This window comes from Equus quagga, chromosome 8, assembly GCF_021613505.1.
Source record: "Equus quagga isolate Etosha38 chromosome 8, UCLA_HA_Equagga_1.0, whole genome shotgun sequence".
Taxonomy (NCBI): domain Eukaryota; kingdom Metazoa; phylum Chordata; class Mammalia; order Perissodactyla; family Equidae; genus Equus; species Equus quagga.
Genome location: NC_060274.1, coordinates 33,735,389 through 33,755,994, shown reverse-complemented (window position 1 = coordinate 33,755,994; position 20,606 = coordinate 33,735,389). Strand labels below are relative to the sequence as shown.

The following is a 20,606-nucleotide window of genomic DNA, read 5'->3' as shown; positions in this document are numbered from 1 at the left end:
AGATTGGCCCTGAGCTAACATCTGTTGCCAACCTTCCTCTTTTTGCTTGAGGAAGATCGTCACTGAGCTAACATCTGTGCCAGTCTTCTACTTTATGTGGGACGCTGCCACAGCATGGCTTGATGAGCAGTATGTAGGTCTGCACCCAGGATCCAAACCCACGAACCCTGGGTGCTGAAGCAGAACATGTGAACTTAACCACTACACCACCGGGCCAGCCCCCCAAGACTGTAGATTTTATTTTTCCAACAAGCATTTATACTGCATATATTCAGCATGACATGAGCAGTGTTTCTTTCAGAGAGAAGGGAAAATGGAGGATGAAGAATTCTCTATGGGACGTATACACTCTAACCCCTGTATTCTGGGGACTCATAGTCCAATGCAAGTGCATTTGGCTTAGAACTCACTGTGGTTATATTTACAAGATACAGTGTTTGACAAGGAGACACAATTACCTAAGACCCACCTTCTTTTTTAAGAGGAAAACGTGCCTCCAGAGGACATAGAGAAGGTTGCAAATCGTGTACTCGACATCCGCCTACCAGTAACATCACAAAATCTAACCCATGAACTTGACAAAATACGGAAACTTACACAACTCTGTGAGGACTACAGGGCAGACGAGAACAGGCTAAATAAAGCAGCAGAGGGAGCCCGAAAGGTTTTGGTGAAGGCAAAAGGAGCCAAGTAAGTACAGTATTCATGTTCTCATCTCGCTCTAACAGGCCATCTGCTAAAAGGTCACTGAAATATGTTTGCCTGAGAAGCTCTAACGTTCAAATGAAATTATCCTCCAATAGTTCGTTGTCCAAATTGAGGGCTAAGCTGTGTGTGGAGCTGCCGCAGGAAGCTGGGAAATTGGGAGGCAGCATTCAGAGATGCTTGTTTCCTGTTTTCCTGAATTCCTTCCCAGTGATCTGTTACCTTTTTATACCAATAAACGCCATGTACTAATTAGACGCCAATATCGTAACAGGTGGTGGGAATATCTGTGCATTCTTCCCTTCTTGTTTACCTATTTTCAGTGCTTTCTAAATTTACTATAGGAAGCAGTATTTTGGAAATCAATATTTAAAAAAAAGACTATGCTAAAAAGATGTGGTGGTGAGAGATAGAAGAAACGCACTAGTGCCGCAGAAATAATACAGGAGTAGGGGCCAGCCCCGTGGCCGAGTGGTTAAGTTCTCTCGCTCCACTGCAGGCAGCCCAGTGTTTCATCCGTTCGAATCCTAGCTGCGGACATGGCACTGCTCATCAAGCCATGCTGAGGCGGCATCCCCCATGCCACAACTAGAAGGACCCACAACTAAGAATATACAACTATGTACCGGGGGGTTTGGGGAGAAAAAGGAAAAAAAAATAAAATCTTAAAAAAAAAAAAGAAAGAATACAGGAGTAAATGATACATACGGTACACAGAGTGCACTAACTCTTGCTTCCTTTTGCCCTTGTTGACTTAGCCAAGCAAAGAGGAAAAGCCATCTTGATGTTTTTACGAGCATGGGCTGCTGGGGGGCAAGGTCATAGGGTCGGTTGGATGATGGTAACATCATCAACATCCACCACCATTTTGGGATGCCTCGCAGAATTCAGACCTGAATTGCCCTCACTGTCTCCATCATCCACTTATATGAATGAAGTGTACCAGACTCAACTGAAAGTCCTGCTCATTCCAGTTTTAATATTTAAAGCTAGGAAGATTAAGTGACTGCAGTAGAAGTGATATTGATGAAGGTTTTTTTTTTTCTTTTGGGGAAGATTTGCCCTGAGCTCACATCTGCTGCCAATCTTCCTCTTTTTGCATGTGAGCCACCACCACAGCATGGCCACTGACAGACAAGTGGTATAGGTCCATGCCTGGGAACCCAACCCAGGTTGCTGAAGCGGAGTGCACTGAACTTAACCAGGGCTGGCCCAATGAAGGATTTTTAATAACATGCAGAGATTCTTACAGTGTAATATTAATGCTTTTAAAAAGAAGGTAACAGATTATCAGATTATACATGGAAAGGATCTCAATCATGGAAAGAAAAAATTTCTTAGGACAAAAATGCTGGAATATGCCAATATCTCAAAGGGTGGTAATATTACTGATAAATTTTTCCCTTCCTGGTATTTTCTCCTTTTTTTCTTTTAGTACTTTCTAAATTTACTATAATGTACATTGAAAATCTAAAGGAAAAATAAAGAATACAGTAAAAAGATATGGGGGGGGGGGGTTTAGGAGAAGGGAAGGCTCCAGAATCCCCGCTGTAACTGGAGGGAAAGACGCACAGACACAGAGAACTACATACTGAATGATTCCAACCAGAGGACCTTCTGGAAAAGGCAAAACTATGGAGACAGTAAAAAGATCAGTGGTTGCCAGGGGTTAAGGGAGGGACGAATAGGTGAGGCAAAGAGAAATTTTAGGACAGTGAAAATACTGTATCAGATACTCTAATGATGGATGCATGTCATTATACATTTGTCTGAACCCGTAGAAGGTACAACACCAAGAGTGAACCCTAATGTAAACTCCGGACTTTGGGCAATTATGGTGTGTCGATGTAGGTTCATCAATTTAACAATTGTACCTTCTGGTGGGGGTTGTTGATAGTGGGGGAGAGTATGCATGTATAGGGGCAGGAGGTATATGGGAAATCTCTCTACCTTCCTCTCAATTTTGCTGTGATGCTATAACTGCTCTGAAAAAATAGTCTTTTTGAAAAAAGAGAGAGAGGTTACCACTGGGAGGAGAGGATGGGTTGGATGGGGAAGGGACTCTGTTTTGCAATTTAGCTATTTTTGCTCTGGGCACAAGCGTTTGAAATTATGCCTCTGCGGAGGTCTGCCTGACATTTCCCGCACTTGGTACATTCTCCCGAAGGTGGTTTGGAGCCCACAGTTCTAAGCCTCTGGCGAATGTTGACTTGAGGTGAGCTCATTTCTGTAAAATAGACTATCACTTGGAATGCTTGTGATTTTAACCTCTGACTGGGCCCCTGGGCGGCTGGAATGTCAGCGAAGCTTAAATAAACCTGAATAAACACGGCCTGAACTCACAAGGCCTTTTAGTTCCCTTTGCCCTCAGTGGAGCCTCTTGACTCTCCCACCCCCACTCTGATAAGGATTTAGAGAGTCTTGCTTAAGTGTGAGAAATTAGGGAACTGGAACGGGCCGAGGATAGTTGTTTTGTTCAAAGCTTGGCGGTTATTTCCACCAAACCTCTCTGCTTATGACAAATTAAGAAGAAACAAGACTGTATCCTTGATTTCCATATCTGGCAAAATCTGCGTCTACTGGATATGCATTTATCTGTGTTTTTATTGGCATTTAAATATACCTATTTCTCAAAATGAAGACTTCAGCACTTTGCCTGGCTTAAGAGTAATTTAAATTTACATTATAAATAATTCAGGAAAGTTTTTGGCTGAATCGAGCGAACTCTCAAGGTGAAATAAATGAATAATTGTATATTTATCTAATCTGTTATGTTAATATCTTACCGCAGAAAAGCAGCCCATGTTCTGTTAAATCTCGACAAAATGTCGCATACGTTGCAACAAGTTCGAATCACTCAAGGACGGGCAAATTCCACCATCACACAGCTGACGGCCGAGATAACAAAATTAAAAAAGAATGTGCTGCAGGTATTTCTCTGTCTTCTTTGAAACTAACCTGAAATAGATTTTGAGTGTGGAAGCAGTACAGTTTTTATGGATGCCAATATCACGCTTGCCTTACCTGTCTGATGAGATTATTGCGAGGATAAAATAAGATTATGGTAATATTATGCATTTAATTAATGTTCTACAGAGCTCTCCCAGCATCGTTTCATTTCATTGTTGACCAAGCCTGGGGCGGGGGTGGGGGGGGGGGGGAAAGGACGAAGCAGGTGCTGCTGCCAGCTTGTAAATGAGGAAACTAAGACTCAGGGAGGTTAAGTGACTTGCCTAAGGTCACACAGCTAATTAGTGGTAGATTAGAGGCCAGAGTTTATCCTTTCTGATACCAGGGAAAGTAATAGACTTTTTTAAAGCTCACAAATCAAAGAAATAAAGTTAATTGTTGCCAGGTTTTTGTAACTAAATTTGCATAAAAATCTCATCAGAGTATCCTGAGACTGAAAGAATATCTTATTCAAAAGAAAAGGTTCCATCCAGAGTTCGGCGTGAGCAAGGCCATGATCTAATCCATGAGATGGATCTGGGGGAGGAAGCCTGGCAGTTGGAGGACAGGACAGGACCCAGCCCCAGGGGGTGTGTGTGAGTCTCTTCCTCCAGGGCTCCATCCTATGGCACATCCCCTTCCCAGCAGATGGCGAGGGGCTCAGTCTCCTTCTTCAGCCGGGTTTTGAATATCTAAATACCCGCATCTCGAGCAGAGAAGCAGAAAGCTACAGAACAGGAAGCAGCACATCAGGAAATAAAGAGGTCAGCTATGAAGAGGTTGCATGTATAGGGTAGCAGAAAAATAAAGACGGCCTCCAGGTGTTTCCCTTCTAGCCATGTTCTCTAGAACTGGGGTTGGCAAATGGGCCCACCGACTCTTTCTGCAGCCAAAGTCACAAAGTTTGATTAGAAATATAGCCACATAATGTCTATGGCTGCTTTTGTGCTGCAATGGCAGGGAGGCAAATAGTTGTAATAGAGACTGTATGGGCCACAAGTGGAAAATATCTACTATCTGACCCTTTACAGAAAAAGTTTGCAGATTCCTGCTCTAGAAAAACTCCTACACCCAAGAGCACAGGAAGGGACTTCCATTGCTCACAATACAGCGGACCAGTACCCTAAGAAACCCTCCTAGTAGGAAAAAGCTAAAAATGTTAGATAAGATATTTGAATTTTTAAAAAATGCATAGCTGAATTAGTAAGAAGTGGAGGAGATCCTCAGAGGCCGAAAATGACAGGAGGGCATAACCTAGAGAGGTAATCAAGCATGAAGCTGACAGCAGGCAGAGGGCATCTGCCAACCCCTGGTTTTAATGGCCACCACGCATTACAGACAGAATACAGAGCCCACGCAAGGAAGGAATAAGACCCCTGCATGGAGCTGGGACCCCAAAAGGCAAAACCCCCAGTGAAATGTTAAACTATCACACAAACACACACACACACACACACACACACACACACACACACACACGGAGGGAGACAGAGAGAGCCAAAGCCAGTATAGACAGTTGCTTCTGGGTGGAGGAGGAGAGTCTTTGCTAAGAATTGCTGACCACAAGCTGACTCTCACGTGAGTTTGGGGCTAGAATTCGCACTACCCGGGTAGCACCAACAACCCAAGGTTAAAATGTCATTTAAAGTGGTCCTAGGTTTGTAGTGCTCTCAGATGCCTGACCGAGGCAAGCAGAAATCCCCTCTGAAGGAATGCAGCTTAAAACCAAGCCTCAAAGAATTCCCGCAAAACACATACAGAAACAAATTGCCCTAAGCAAGAGTCAGCAGAAACAGTAAACAACAGAATCAGAATGCGAGATACTGTGGATATTACCGTTATTGGATATAGAATACAAAATAAGAATAGTTATTATGTTTAAGGAAATCAAAGAAAGTATGAAAGTTTGACCAAAGAACAAGAGACATGAGATAACAAAAGGCTCGTCAGATGTGAAAAATATTTGAACAGGACTTCTAGATAAGACAAGTATAGTCATTGAAACAAGATCCAAGTATAAGATGCTCATTATTGTTTGTTAGGGAAAAAAAATTAGAAGTCACCTGCATCAGCCAGAGAATAGAAAAATAAATTGTAGTATATTCCAATAATGGAATGCTTTAAATTGGTAAAAATGAATAAACAAGAGCTATGCAAATTAACCTAGATGACCTGTACGAGCATATTTTGAATTAAAAAATTCAAGTTGCAGAAATATACAGTGTGATATATTTGAATAAAGTTAAAAAATGGAAAACAATATATTGTTAGAAATACTGCACACGATATCATAAAAAAGCATATCAAAGTACATGGAATGACAAATATTAGATTCAGGATAGTGGGTACCTTTAAGGGGAGAGAGAAGATATGATGCGGAGTGGAACATTATGAGGACCCTGGCTCACGGACAATGTTTTTTTCTTACACTGGCTGGTAGGCACATGGATATGTGTCATATTTTCTTTTAGATCCTGTTGTATGCCTGAAATATTTTAACTTCTTTTTATGAATGGAACAGAAAAAGCGAAGGAATGATTTTCTTTCCCTTTACACCTAACTTATTTTTTGAGGGGTAGTTATATTATTTATTTTCTTGTTTGTTTCTTGTTACATAAAGAGACTTTCTTTGTTCTGGTCTTTGAACCAACAACAGGCTGAAAATCAAGCCAAGGAGACTAAGAATGAGCTGCACTTAGCGAAGCAACAGTCAGCCTTAGAGGATGGACTTTCCCAGCTGTGGACCAAGTTACAAAGGAATCAAGACCAAGCCAGCCATGTGAAAGCTCAGGCGGAGTCAGCCCGACGCCAGGCTGGGGGCCTTGAGGAGGTACACCCACGACTGCTACCAAGAGCGGACAAACAGAGCTTCTTTGAAGGATAATCCTTCAAATCTACAAAACCTGGATAATCCTCAGATTTTCGTACCATTCATCAACATTTCCCGTAGTGCTGGCCTGTGCTCGGTGGTGTATGTAGGGTCCCAATGGGCATGAAGCCTCTTCCTGAGTGTAGAGCTGTCTTTGGAGAAGACAGAAGTCCTTTGGCCAAATCATCTTGGAGGGTTTACTCCCCCATCTGCTCACCCTGGGATTGCTAGTGGTGTCCTGGTCAAATTTTCCTGACCTTCCAAACTTTCACAATTTATGTCACTAGTCTATATTGTATGTATTTCCCCTTTACTCTAATTAAGTCGCATAACATATGATGAAAACAAGAAGCAAAAGTCACCTGCCAAAGAGAATAGATCAAGTTACAAAAATCAGAGTTAATTAAACAGTTATGGAAAATGGCCCATTAATTTAGGTTGCTGAAAGAACCTATCAACACTTTTTCTTAGCAGGATATCTTTGGTTGGTCACATTAATATAGTAGCTTAAACAAAAGGAAAATGTTCGAGTGTTTTTTACAATTGGTCTATTCTCTTGCTTTTTCTTCCTAATGTGCTGAGTAAATTTCCCACTGACTTGGGCATTGGGAACATTTCCTAGGGATCAGAGGTTGAGATAGGTACTCCCTGCCCACCTCTGCCCACTTCTGTATTCCGTTCCTGGGTCTGCCTTTATTCACCTATTGAACATTCTAGGTTGTCAACCACACGCTGACCCTAAAGATCTCCATTCTAATTCCAAGGGAGATCTTCATACTAACTCTCCTACTTCCTTTCCTGCCTCTCTTCCTATACCTCATTTGTCTCTTACCTTTGTGCCAACCAAATGATGGATCCTTGCTGCATCTAAATCTTTGCCACTCCCTCTGTCCTTCATCTTGCACGTGCAGCTGTTTGATGCAACTGAACCAAAGATTTGTCAAGGATGGTATTGGATCAGCTCTGTCCTCACCTTAACACAGTTCAAGACAATTAGTGCCTCTTAAAGAGTTGCCTTTACATGGAATAATGATTGATGTTTTATAACAAAGAAATTTTATTTTTAATTAACTAAAGCTGAGATTTTTTTTCAACCTGAAAATAAACAAACTATGCAAATAAAAGTCCTGTTGGATATATCAGAGTGACTCCAGATATTGACTGGATTATGGTTTCCTCTTATTCTCTTTATGAACCGTATCAGACAAACATCATGCATGTGTACATGCTTTATAAATACTTTCTTATATGGCTATACCAGAAAAAGTGCATATTTGCATTTCTGTGGAAATAAATAAATAAATACTTTCTGATGACGGGAGTGTGCTCTGTTACAGGAGTTTGTTGAGCTAAAACATCAATATGCTGTTCTTCAACGTAAGACAAGCGCTACAGGACTGACAAAGGAAACAGTAGGAAAAGTGAAACAGCTAAAAGATGCTGCAGAAAAATTGGCTGGAGATGCAGAGGACAAGATAAGAAGAATAACAGGTATCTATTCTTTTTTTCCAGCTTTGTTGAGATATAATTGACAAATAAAATTTTACCTATGGAAAGCGTACAAAGTGACGATTTGATAGATGTATACATTGTGACATGATCACCACAATTAAGTTAAACACATCCATCGCTTCCACATAGTTATCTTTTTTCTTTTTGTGGTGAATATGCTTAAGACCTACTCACATATGCAATACAATATTATTGACTATACTTAGCACCATGCTATACATTAGATCCCCAAACTCATTCATCTTATATCTGAAAGTTTGTACCCTTTGACCAAGATCTTCCCATTTCCCCCACCCCCAAGCCCCAGAGATAGATAGATAGATAGATAGATAGATAGATAGATAGAGAACAGTATCAGACAAACATCATGCATGTGTACATGCTTTACAAATGTTTTCTGATGATGGGGAGAGAGAGAGAGATCACATTTTTCATCCACTCATCTGTTGACAGACCCAGATCCTCAGTTTGTTTCCATGTCTTGTCTATTGTGAATAATGCTTCAATGAACATGGGGGTACAGATATCTCTTTGAGATACGGATTTCATTTCCTTCAGATATATACCCAGAAGTGGGATTGCTGGATCGTATGGTAGTTCTACCTATTCTTTTCTCCACTCCTTCAATTTGACAATAATGACATAATTCTCCACCTTCCTGGTATAATTTATACCAATTTCTATGTAGCGTTGACGCAGTTTAACCACATATGAGGTCACTAGGAGAGAGAAACAGGAATTGGGTTTGTGCTTTGGGGACCGCCACATACCCAGGCCTCTTGCATGGTGTTACTTCTGAGGCACTAAAGGCCATCCACTCGGCGTGAATCAGAACAGACCGAGCTTGCCTTTGGTCACCTTGAAATGCCCTTTTCCTAACCCAGTGATTCTCAACCAAGGGTGATTTTATCCCCTCCCCTGGGGACAAAAATGTCTGAGGACATTTCTGCTTGTCACAACTAGGGAGTACAACTAACAGCTAGTAGATGGAGGCCAGGGATGTTGCTAAACATCCTACAATGCACACAGCATCCCCCCACGACACACAATTATTCCAGCCAAGGTATCGATATTGCTGCGATGGAAACCCCTCTCCTAACCTGTGCCGCTTCCTCTGTCCTCTCATGCAGGTAACTCTTGTGGAGACGGGAAAATCTAGAGTCTAGGGCACTGGGTCATCTAGCATAGATCTGTAGGTAGCCATCTGGAAGGAATCATATTCTGGACAAGGATTTTGATAAAAATGGAAATTTCGATGCACACAAAGTGTAGTAAACATAGAATATGTACAATCAGAAAGTTCATCAGAATCTTTTTCACTATGGATACTCATGATTTTTCTGGGCAGTCCTCACGTCCTTAACTGCCTCTAAATCATCAAGAAATACCAAATGATGGTTGTATTTATTGTCTCCCAAAACTTTAAAATTAATCATATTCATCTGGAATATCAATAACTCTCAAAGCATTAAAATAACCAAAACTCCTCACTTATAAATGCTTCTGTGTTATAAAATGGGTCTTTGGCTTTACAGCCACTTATATCATCACTATGATATGAAAAAATGAAAATGCAACGTTAGTGTGGGCCAAAGTCAGGAAAAATACATACCAAACTGTTAACATGAGTTATCTCTGGGGAGAAGGAGAGTGAAGAGGAACACACTTTTTTTTTTTTTTTAAAGTATTTTTTTTTTTTTTTTTAAGATTTTATTTTTTCCTTTTTCTCCCCAAAGCCCCCCGGTACATAGTTGTGTATTCTTCGTTGTGGGTTCCTCTAGTTGTGGCACGTGGGACGCTGCCTCAGCGTGGTCTGACGAGCAGTGCCATGTCCGCGCCCAGGATTCGAACCGACGAAACACTGGGCCGCCTGCAGCAGAGCGTGCGAACTTAACCACTCGGCCACGGGGCCAGCCCCAAGAGGAACACACTTTTTACATTTAAAAACTTTTTAAAAAGTAGTGAGCTTGTGGGTAGTAATATTTTTAATTTTCGGTATTGTCCTAATAATTTAAAAAAAGAAATACTAGGAAAGATTAAAAATGACAGAATGTTTTTTTACCTTACCCTCCATGGGCAATATCATGAAAATCAGTTTCGGCTATTCCCAGACCTCATCATTACTATAGGAGCAAAAACATGGCAAGAATATTTTCTGTCTTATATTTTCTGTCAGGGTCCAAATTCTTTCTACTCATCCCTGTAGACTAAAACTTTCACAGTTCTTGAAATTAGGTTGGAAGAGAAGTTGAAGTTAGACTTCTCTGAGGAGAAATCTAAAATAATGCATTCCACTTTTTCTCTTTCCATCTTAAAACTGTTTTTGCAACTCAATAAGGCAGGAAAATAAGACATGGATTTGGCCATCTTCCCAAGTCTGCCACTTGAGAAGGGGCTGAACCACAAGGGTTGTGCTCTGTTCCCTCTGTTAGGAAGAGATGCCCATGGGAGCCCAGAATGGAGTCCTTACTTACCTATGCTGGGTCAAAATGCAGGGAGTGGAGAATGGGCCCCAGGCTACAGCCAGGGTCCCTCCGTAGAGCTTTGTGTCAGTCAAGGTCCCAGCAGGAAATGGGAAGCACGCTTGGATGTAATTCTGGATCCTGTTTTTATCAGCAGAGTTGTCTCTGTTATCTATTCAAGCAGCCGCATTTGGCTGATGAGGTGGCTGGCAGGTCTGCCAGGGGCCAGGCTTTGCTAAGATGCTGGACCTCTCTCTACGGGGTCTTTCACCCCAGGCTGCTTTACAGCATGCTTGTTTCAGGGTTCCATGAGAATGAGCACAGAAGCTGCGAGACTCTTGAGGTCCTGCAACATCATTTCTTCTGCTTTCTGTTGGTTAAAACAACTTGCAGGGGCTGGCACGTGACCAAGTGATTAAGTTCGCGCTCTCCGCTTCGGAGGCTCAGGGTTTTGCTGGTTCAGATCCTGGGTGCAGGCATGGCACTGCTCATCAAGCCACACTGAGGTGGCGTCCCACATAGCACAACCAGAATGACCTACAATTAGAATATACAACTATGTACTGGGAGGCTTTGGGGAGAAGCAGAGAAAAAGAGAGGAAAAAAACCCAACAACAACTTGCAAAGCCAGACCTGGTTTACAGGGAGAGGTAAATAGACTTGACTTCTTGATGGGAGGAACTGCAAAAAATGCATAGGAATTAAGGGAATCGACTAAGGGTGCGGAGGTACTGGGTGACCCGCAGCAGTGAGAAGGCGTTAGCCTCCCTGGGCCCGCAGGAGCAGGGGGAAGCAAGAGCGGGGATGCTGTGGAGTAGCTCTGGGAATGCCGGTGCGGAAGGGAAGAGGCCACCTTGCAGGAGCTGGAGTTGAGGGACGTAAGAACTGCCAGAAGCCTGCTGCTCAGCGGGGCGGGAGTCTGTTTGCTCTTCCCGACCTCTGATCGCTTCTCGGAACTGTCCAGTGGCCACGTGTGAATGAAAGCCAGAGGTCAAGGGAGCCAGGTGATGTCATCCATAAAGCCTAGCTTTCCAGGACACAGAGCAAGATGGAGAATGGGTCTGGTGGAGCAAGTGAAAAGTAGCCAGTGCAATCTTGTGAACTTACGTGGTAGAAACACAGGGGTCTTTTTTTCTTTTTGTGCAAATACACTTCCAATACTGAAGCCCCTTTTCAATCCCAAAGGAGCTAAAATGGAAAGTTTCTGGTGACAGAATGATCACCACCTTCCAGAGCAGCCTCTTTAGTCTTTGAACAGCTGTGACCTCTAGAAAGTTCTTTACATTCAGACAAAATCTTCCTTTGTGGAGATTTCACCTGCTAGTTTCATTCTATTTTCTCAGGATGACAAAAAAACACATTTACTCTGCTTTTCTGGCCCTCAAATACTTGAAAATAGCTATAGCACATGCCCTGAATCTTTTTTTTTTTTTTTCCTTTTTCTCCCCAAAGCCCCCAAGTACATAGTTGTATATTCTTCATTGTGGGTCCTTCTAGTTGTAGCATGTGGGACGCTACCTCAGCGTGGTTTGATGAGCAGTGCCATGTCCGTGCCCAGGATTCGAACCAACGAAACACTGGGCCACCTGCAGCGGAGCGCACAGACTTAACCACTCGGCCATGGGGCCAGCCCCTGCCCTGAATCTTTTTTCTCTATATCAAACATCACCAGTTAATTTAACTTTTCTTTTTTTTGTTGTTTTGAGGAAGATTAGCCCTGAGCTAACATCCACTGCCAAACCTCCTCTTTTTGCTGAGGAAGACGAGCCCTGAGCTAACGTCTGTGCCCATCTTCCTCTATTTTACATGTGAGACACCTGCCACAGTATGGCTTAATAAGCAGTATGTAGGTCCGCACCCAAGATTCGAATCAGCGAACCCCAGGCTGGGAAAGCGGAGTGCGTAAACTTAACCGCTACACCACCAGGCTGGCCCTAATTCAACTTTTGTTCATAGGATAGTTTCAAATTTCCTCAGCGATCTGTTTCCTTCTTCTAAAGACTTACTACATGCTAGTTTGACAATTACCCCAAACCGACTGAGTATCCAGGTGTGATCTGACCAAGTGAAGTAGAACATTTACCTTCCTTCTTTTAGAAGTTCCACTTCTACCTAAGGTCAGTTTCGTTTCTAAAGTCTACATCACACGTTAACTGTAGCTCTCTGTACCTCTTCTGTCCACTACTCTATGCGCTCCTTGCTAGGGTTTAATAAAATTCTCAGATATTTGTTGAATGAAGAATGGATAAATGAATGGATACATAGATGGATGGATGGATGGACGGATGGATGGACAAGAGTAAAAGGCATCACTGTGCTTTTACTGTTCAGGGACTTCAGTATCGACAAGAGAGAATGAAGAAATGAAAATGTCAGTCCTTTTAAGCAATTCCCCAAATCCAATCAAGGCTTCTCATCCGTCTTTCATGTCTAATGAGTTCTGACTAGATTTAAACTCACATTGGTAAATGCCTTTAGATATAAAATATATATATATATTTTTTAAGATTTTATTTTTTCCTTTTTCTCCCCAAAGCCCCCCGGTACATAGTTGTGTATTCTTCGTTGTGGGTTCCTCTAGTTGTGGCATGTGGGACGCTGCCTCAGCGTGGTCTGACGAGCAGTGCCATGTCCGCGCCCAGGATTCGAACCCACGAAACACTGGGCCGCCTGCAGCGGAGCGCGCGAACTTAACCACTTGGCCACGGGGCCAGCCCCGATATAAAATATATTTTAGACAAAAATATCAGTTTGTCTAGTCTGATTTATGTGAAACCCTTGAGAAGTCAGGTGAAAATAAATGTTTTATCTATTGAATCAAAACACAAAACTAACTACACCTTTAAGAGACACATAAATCCCTGTGTTTGGTATAACATGGGTATCCAGGAGGAATCTATCCAACGGAAATATATCATTTACTTCATTTTCTTCTTTCAGATTTAGAAAAGAAGATCCAAGATTTGAATCTAAGTAGACAAGAAAAAGCTGATCAACTGAAACAGTTGGAAGATCAAGTCATTGCCATTAAAAATGAAATTGTTGTGCAAGAAAATAAATATGCTACCTGCTATAGTTAGGCAGAGTTAGAGTGCAAAATCACCTCTTCCTTCTTTTCTGGCTTCTGATGAGCGGACCTGGGGAGCTGTGCGGGACTTGGGAAGCACTAATGGTCAGCCTCTTCTGCCTCCTTCCCCGAGGTCTCTCCTTGCTGTAGATCTGCCCAGTGTGGCTGGGAGTGGAACTGGGCCAAGGAAAGGCCGCTTCATTTGGAAGAGAAGGGGGAGTAAAGAGGTTGTCTCTGGTTTCAGAAACCTTTCCTCTTGCCTTCCTTTCCTTTCATCACCTAAAAATAATTAGTTACATATGACAAGTACAAATCTAAGTTAGTATTCTATATACTAATACTCATTTCAGTCAAATAAACCTAAACATTAAATAAGTTGCGAGCAGCTGGGGAGGGGAGAAATGGGAAGTTACTAATCGATGGGCATAAAGTTCCAGTTAAGCAAGATGAATAAGTTCTAGAGATCTATCCAACATTGTTCCTACTGCCAACAGTACTATACTGTGTCCTGAAAATTGTGTTAAGAGGGTAGATCTCATATTAAATGTTCTTACCGCAGTAAAATAAATATATAAATTTAAATGAATTAAACTAAAGTAAATAAATATCTCATACTAGGATGGAATAAGTATGGATGGAATGCACTAGATTGTTCTATATTTTATTTTTATTTGGATTCACTTTATCTGTAAAACTATTCTATTTGGAATGGAATGCATACAATTCAGAATGTAACTTGTTTTTACACCCACTTTCCTGTGTGTTGATGCTCCCAACCAAAGGATTCTGTTTTCCCCAAATGGCACTACTTTTCATAATTTGTCTGCGGGCTGTTTTGCTGTAAAATCTGCTACTTATTTTTAAAAGACTAGCAGTTGTGTTGTTGTTGTTGATTTCAAGATGTCTTATTTCATCTTGAAATTGTCTTATTTCAAGGTGGTCTATGATTTCACAGTAATTTTTGTTGCATGTATGATATGTAATAGAGCACATTGCTTCTGTTGGTGACAGCTATCCATCAGAGGGGTTTTAAGGGAATTTGGCCCCACGTTTTCAAATAAGAAATAATATACATCAACATTGATGTATGAAGGAGGAAAAGCAGCTGGAGCCATGTCTCTTAAGGACTGACTCATTAAAAATGGATTTAAAAATTCAACAAAGAGGCTTTAGGGTTACACATAAATATGAAATTTCTTAAAATGTAGGTTAATAAGGAAAATTGCAGTTTCCCTGGAGATCCTGAAGAACAGAATGAAACTTTTCCACGGGAAGAACCACCCAGAAATCTCTCTTGAAATATGATTGTAATGCTGCACATATCCAGCACTTAAGACTTTTGGAAACCTCCACCAACAAATGGCACACAGAAAGAACCAGAGAGTCGAAAAATATAGCTGTCACGAAATCTAAGTTGTTTACTGCATCGTAGAGCGTGGAACGCCCTTCAGCTTTTCCACCAGGATGCTGACTTTCAACTCTGTACAAATGATAGGCTTAATTTTACAAGCATGGTTATCTGTTTGCAATAGCAGCAGTCGATTGTTCCACCTTTTCAGTGCCCAGAGACTATACAAGTAACAGGCCAGAGAGTGTGGACAGGGTCAAAGAGGAAAGAGTTTCTGTCCTCTGACTGGGAGGCTGTTGAGTTCTGGAGAAAGAGAAAATTCCCAAGCCATGAGGAAAGCACAGTAATCTGGGGAATCGAGAACAAGATAAACCCATCATGTCTGTGGGCCTCCAGGGGCTGCAGTTGGATGAGGTTAGGAAGTATTTGATGGACTTTGGAAACATTGCAATTAAAACTGGTTTTGCTTTCTAAACTTTGGTGTTGAGAATAATAAACTTTGGTTATCTTTTTAAAAATGTACATGTGTGAAAATCTCATTCCTCAGTAATGTCAGATAAGTCATCCTAACTTCTATTATTTGCTCCATCAGTTGTTCAAGATGTAAAGGCAAAGATTCAGTGAAATCATCTCTCTTACACATTGCAAAGTAATTTGACAGTGTGTAACAAGATCTATCTTAAGACCAGCTGAACCTGTATATTAAGAAAATCTTAAATTCAGGGGGAAAAGCTTTGTGAATAATTCATTGCAACACTAATGTTAAAATTACAAAGAATCCAAATAACCAACAATAAAAAGCCAATTAAATATTTTACCATTCTGATTTCTTGGCTGCAAACACTGAAAACCAACTATAGTTTATTAAGCAGGAAAGGAATTTACTGAAAGAATATCTGATAGCACATAAAATGGAAGAAATGGGTGGAGAAAATGTAACCAAGGACAGCTAAGCATCTGGCGATATATCCAAGCTCACACTTCAGTAAACTCAGGTTAGGGTGCTGGCCTGCTCATGCTCTCCATCATCCTGTTAACTTCCAACTGTCTCTCCATCTTGTGTCACTCTCTCATGACTCAACATCCCTGTAGAAACATCCAATTGGCTGAGCCTCTTCATGTGCCCTGGCTGCCAGGGAGTGAGAGGAGAGGATGCCTGCCCACTCTGGTCTTGGTAGTGGGAGGGGGTTTTGGCTTCATGTATCTTTTGAATCTACCAAAGGAGGAAGGATTTTGAGGCCAGGCATCAAAAAATTACAAATTTCCATTACAGTTCACCTCTTAGACTCTTAATATCAAAATACATTTTTATCCCATTTTTTTCTTCTAAAGACAAACAAATGTTCCCACCAAGATAATGGTCCATTCACTCAGCCATCTGAAAGTGCATCCGCCTCGTCTTCAAGGGAACCAGCCCACAGTCCCATCACTCCCGGAGTGCATCCAGCTCTAAGGCTCTGGTCTCCAGCTGTGCTCTCTTCCTTTTCCACCTCTGTTACAATTCTGCCCTGATGTACTGCAACTTGTAATCAAAATGATAAAGTCTGCCACCAACATACACCAAGGATAGGATAGTGGAGGAAAGAAGGGAGATAAAAAGGAAATTAAGTACATCTTATAATAAAAAATATAAGTACATACAAAACGTTGCATGTTGAGAAACACAGATGGAGGTTGCAGACTTCATCTCCCTAACTACTCAAGAGGTTATAGTGGGAGGTACGATCTTCTTTCTTTACTCATCCCATGCTCCCTCTCTCTTCAGTAAGCATCTCTTTCCCGGGTAGAATGACCCAAACCTTCTTTCCTGATGGTTCTGAGCCTTTGGAGGTCCTGCACGTGCAGGGGCAGAGAGCTCCTACATTACATCTTTCCCTGGGACGTGGCAGGACTGGATTGTCCAGATTCCGGTCTCACCCCTCCCTGCTGCCGCTGTGTACCAGCAGCTTTATCACCCTTTAAGAATCAAGAGCAATCACCCCAGAAAAAATTATAATTCCCTGCCCCTTTTTTGGCCTGTTTATCCTTTATCATGAGGAGCCTGACACAGCTGGGTATTGGTATGTATACCAATTCAGTGGAACGACTCTTGTGTCATCCAGTAAAAACATACTTCCTTAGAGACCAGAGCGCAAAGTCATAGGCATGGAAGCAAAGTTTTGCCTGTGAATCAATTGGATACAACTGTGAGCAGGGCCACATCTATTTCCCCTCCTGGTTTTAGATCCACGTATTCTGCCCATAGGATGCTCCGTCAGCTTTCATGGTAGAAGGCACGCCTCTGCCTCCCATCTAAGAAAGATAATTTGATGTGAGTAGCCAAAAAAATTAATTAATTAAAATAAATTAAAGTACATAAAGCACGTATACACGATAGTCAACTGAAATTATGGTTAGAAGATACATTTTAATTCTCCATATAAAAAACTTACATGCATCCACATGCACGTATTTCCTTTGTCTCTGTTACAATTATTCTAATGGTTTCCTAAATTTGAATTGAGGGAACACTACATCTACTTAGCACTGGGAGATCTGTTGAGGCATGTGAGGGACCAACACAGAGAAGTCTGGACTGAATTCTGAGCATCTCAGGGCGGCGGTTGGGTGAAGGCAGGAGTTAGAGAGCTAAGGTTCAGACTGAGAGTCGTGACCAGGCCTGTGGAGACTGAGATGGGCAAGATTCAATGACGGGGGCAGGTAGACAGGATTTAAGACACTGGATATGGAAGAGAGAGCAAGACAGTGGACAGTACTCACACACAATGAGGGTCCGCCAGTGAGCATGAGGAAACTCTGTTACCAGAGGCCAGGCAGAGACATTTGCAACCCAGCTGGTCACATCAGAAAATCACTGTGATGATCAGGAAACAAGTGACTATGAGATAGCTGGTATGGTCCATTAAGGAAATCATTCTGTATCTTCTCCTAAATTAGAACCGATCCCATGTGAAGGGCAGCTGAGGGCCAGTAGTTGAGTGCAATTAGCCAAATCACAAGGGGTCAAAAAGAAAGCAAACTGAAGGTAGATCCTGGCAAGAACAAATGAGTCTGATGGGGCACAGGCTAGAAGTCACTGTCTAGTATCTATTCTCCCCCCTTCTTTCTCTTGGTCATAGATTCCTCCACGTTTTAATCTGGCACATGGCTGCCTACTTAGAGAGACTATTTCTCAACCTTCCTTGCAAGTCACTGTGACCATGTGACTAAATTCTGGCCAAGAGGAGATTAGTGAGCATGTTGTGTGCATCTTTATGGGCACAACCTTAAAAGGAAGCTGTTTGCCCTCTGTGGTAGGCAGAATAATGGCCCCCAAAAGAAGTCCACGTCTTAATCTCCGTAACCGGTGCATATGTTTTACGGCAAAGAGAAAGCAAGGTTACAGATGTTTGAAATAAGGTACTAATCAGCTGACCTTGAGCTGGGGCAATCAGCCTAGATTGCCCAGGTGGGCCCAATGTCATCATAACAGTCCTTAAAAGTGGAAGAAGGCGGCAGAAGGGAGAGTCAAAGAGACATCAGCACGGGAAGGACTTGGCCTGATGTTGCTGGGTTTGAAGATGGAGGGAGAGGATCATGGAGCAACGAATGTAAGTGGTCCTAGAAGCTGGAAAAACAAGAGAAGGAGTTCTCTCCCACTGCTTCCAGAAAAGAACATAGCCGTGCAACACGGTGCTTTTGGCCCAGTGAGAGCTGTGTTGGACTTCTAACCTACAGAACTGTAAGACAAAGTTGTGTTGTTTTAATTAACTATGTTTGTGGTATTTGGTTACAGTAGGAATAGGAAACACACCATCCATTTGTTTTTCCCTCTTTAACTGGGACAGAATATGGTGAAGTAACTATGACCATGTAGATGCAGATAATACTAGTGAAACAAGATAGAAAAACCTGGATCCCTGGTTGACTGTACCAGTAAGGGTCCCAGGATATGAGGACATGAGTTGGGACAGTTTAATAAGGGACCTATTTACAAAGATGCACACAGGGCAGAGGAAAGCCACAAAGGAAAGTGCAGCATCCCGGAGCCAGCACTAGACAAGGGGTCTTTATCTCCCTTGGCCTGGGGTGAGGAGAGAGAGTGACAACTGCAAATTGAAGACAGACTGTGTGGGAGGATCACTTAACAGGAGCTCTGATATTGGTCAAGGGATGCAGCCCGCTGTGACAAACTTGCAGAGGATCTTGGGGCATTGACACCCTGATGTCACTCCTCGTCCTGTCCAATCTCTTGTTAGTGCTCCCCATTAGCTAAATCAAGGGACCAGGTTGATGTTCCCATGTAGATCAGTCTCCTGGGGCATAGAGGAGGGGCAAGTTGGATCAGGAGAGGCACAATGACCTCATGGATTAAAGCTGCCTGTGCTCGACTCCCCTGGACTACATGCCAGCTTGAACTTGCACAAGATGGAAAAGCAAAGCTCTCCCATTTATGTCACTATGATTTTGGTCTCTGTTAAAGCAGCTGAACCAACATCCTCATCAATATCTCTAGGGCACTAAGGGGACTCCAAACCCCCTCCAGACTGCTACAACAGTCCCCTCTCTGCCCCGCATCATGAGGACAAGGGACCAAGGGTCAGATGATAAGCGCAAATCCTGGTTTGTCCCCTACATGACCTTAGGCAATTCACAGCCTCTGAATCTCATGTTCTCATTTCCTTCTGCTGTAAAATGCTAATTAATGTACCTGGTGCACGTCCCAGGATTACCAAGCCAATTCATGAGGAAGGGCTTTGAGAAGAGTGAGATACAGCTGAAATCCTTCAAGACAGCCTTGTTATCACATCATGTGTGTTACATCTGCATTTCCCCCTGCTCCATCAGTTCCATAGCGTTGGCCTCCTTGAAATCCCGGTTGCTATCTATCCACCAAACCTAACCTTTCCTTAAGGAAACCCTCATTGGGAGGCGTCTCTCTCTAGCCTAGCTCAAAGCCATTTCTCTGAAGTTCGCTTATGTTGCCAGTTGATTGATATCCCTTATCTGTCTAACCAGATAGTAAATTCCATGAGGACATAGAGCATGTGTTCAGCCACTTCTAAGTCCTTCATAGAACTTAGCACAGCATGGAATGCTCTATTCGTTCACTTACATATTAGTTCCATAAATCGACTCCAAATTGTTGCAAGTCAGGCAGTCCTCCGACCATCCCTGAATTAAAATTTTTCAACTGTAATACGAAACCAGCTCACTATATGGTTCAGCCCCTCTAAAAATGTAATTGGGAACAATTCAAATCTTTACCTCAATATTTAGAGGAAAAATTGTCCAGTGGGAATAGAATACACGCATAAGGCAAAAGAAATCCTTTTCCCCATCACACCCACTCTCAATAACTAACACACTCTAAAGCGGCTAATGGAAATCCTCTGCTCTCTCTGGAAACTCCTCCCCTGCTAGAAACTTCCCCACACCAAGCTCACACAACTCTTCATTTTCTTGGGCTCTCTCCTCTCAAATCTAGTCTCTGCCCTCTGCACTTGCTCACTCTCGCTTTTCCTCTGCCATGGATGTTTGTTTACAAGACTGTAGATATTTTCCTGGTCATGCGACCATAAGTCAGGGTGAGCCACTCCCAAGTGAAGGTCATGGCCTCACAGACGTGCAACATCTACACTTCCCAGGCAGAGCTCACTGAGCCAAAGTGGGAGAGACTTTCCTTTTCCTTCAATTAGACTCTGTCTACAAAAA

At 42.3% G+C, this 20,606-nt stretch overlaps 1 protein-coding gene across 4 annotated transcripts in view; it reads left to right on the top strand.

Moving 5' to 3' along the window:
* LAMB4 (laminin subunit beta 4) overlaps window positions 1-15,432 on the top strand; it is a 106,664-nt gene extending 91,232 nt beyond the window's left edge. For all 4 annotated transcript variants that reach the window (XM_046670493.1, XM_046670494.1, XM_046670495.1 and 1 more), the window contains 5 exons: window positions 483-690; window positions 3,497-3,635; window positions 6,311-6,484; window positions 7,861-8,014; window positions 13,438-15,432. In XM_046670493.1, coding sequence (XP_046526449.1) covers window positions 483-690; window positions 3,497-3,635; window positions 6,311-6,484; window positions 7,861-8,014; window positions 13,438-13,577 — 815 coding nt within the window. In that variant the 3' untranslated portion in view covers window positions 13,578-15,432. The remainder of the gene's footprint in view (window positions 1-482; window positions 691-3,496; window positions 3,636-6,310; window positions 6,485-7,860; window positions 8,015-13,437) is intronic.
* The last annotated feature ends 5,174 nt before the right edge of the window (window positions 15,433-20,606 follow it).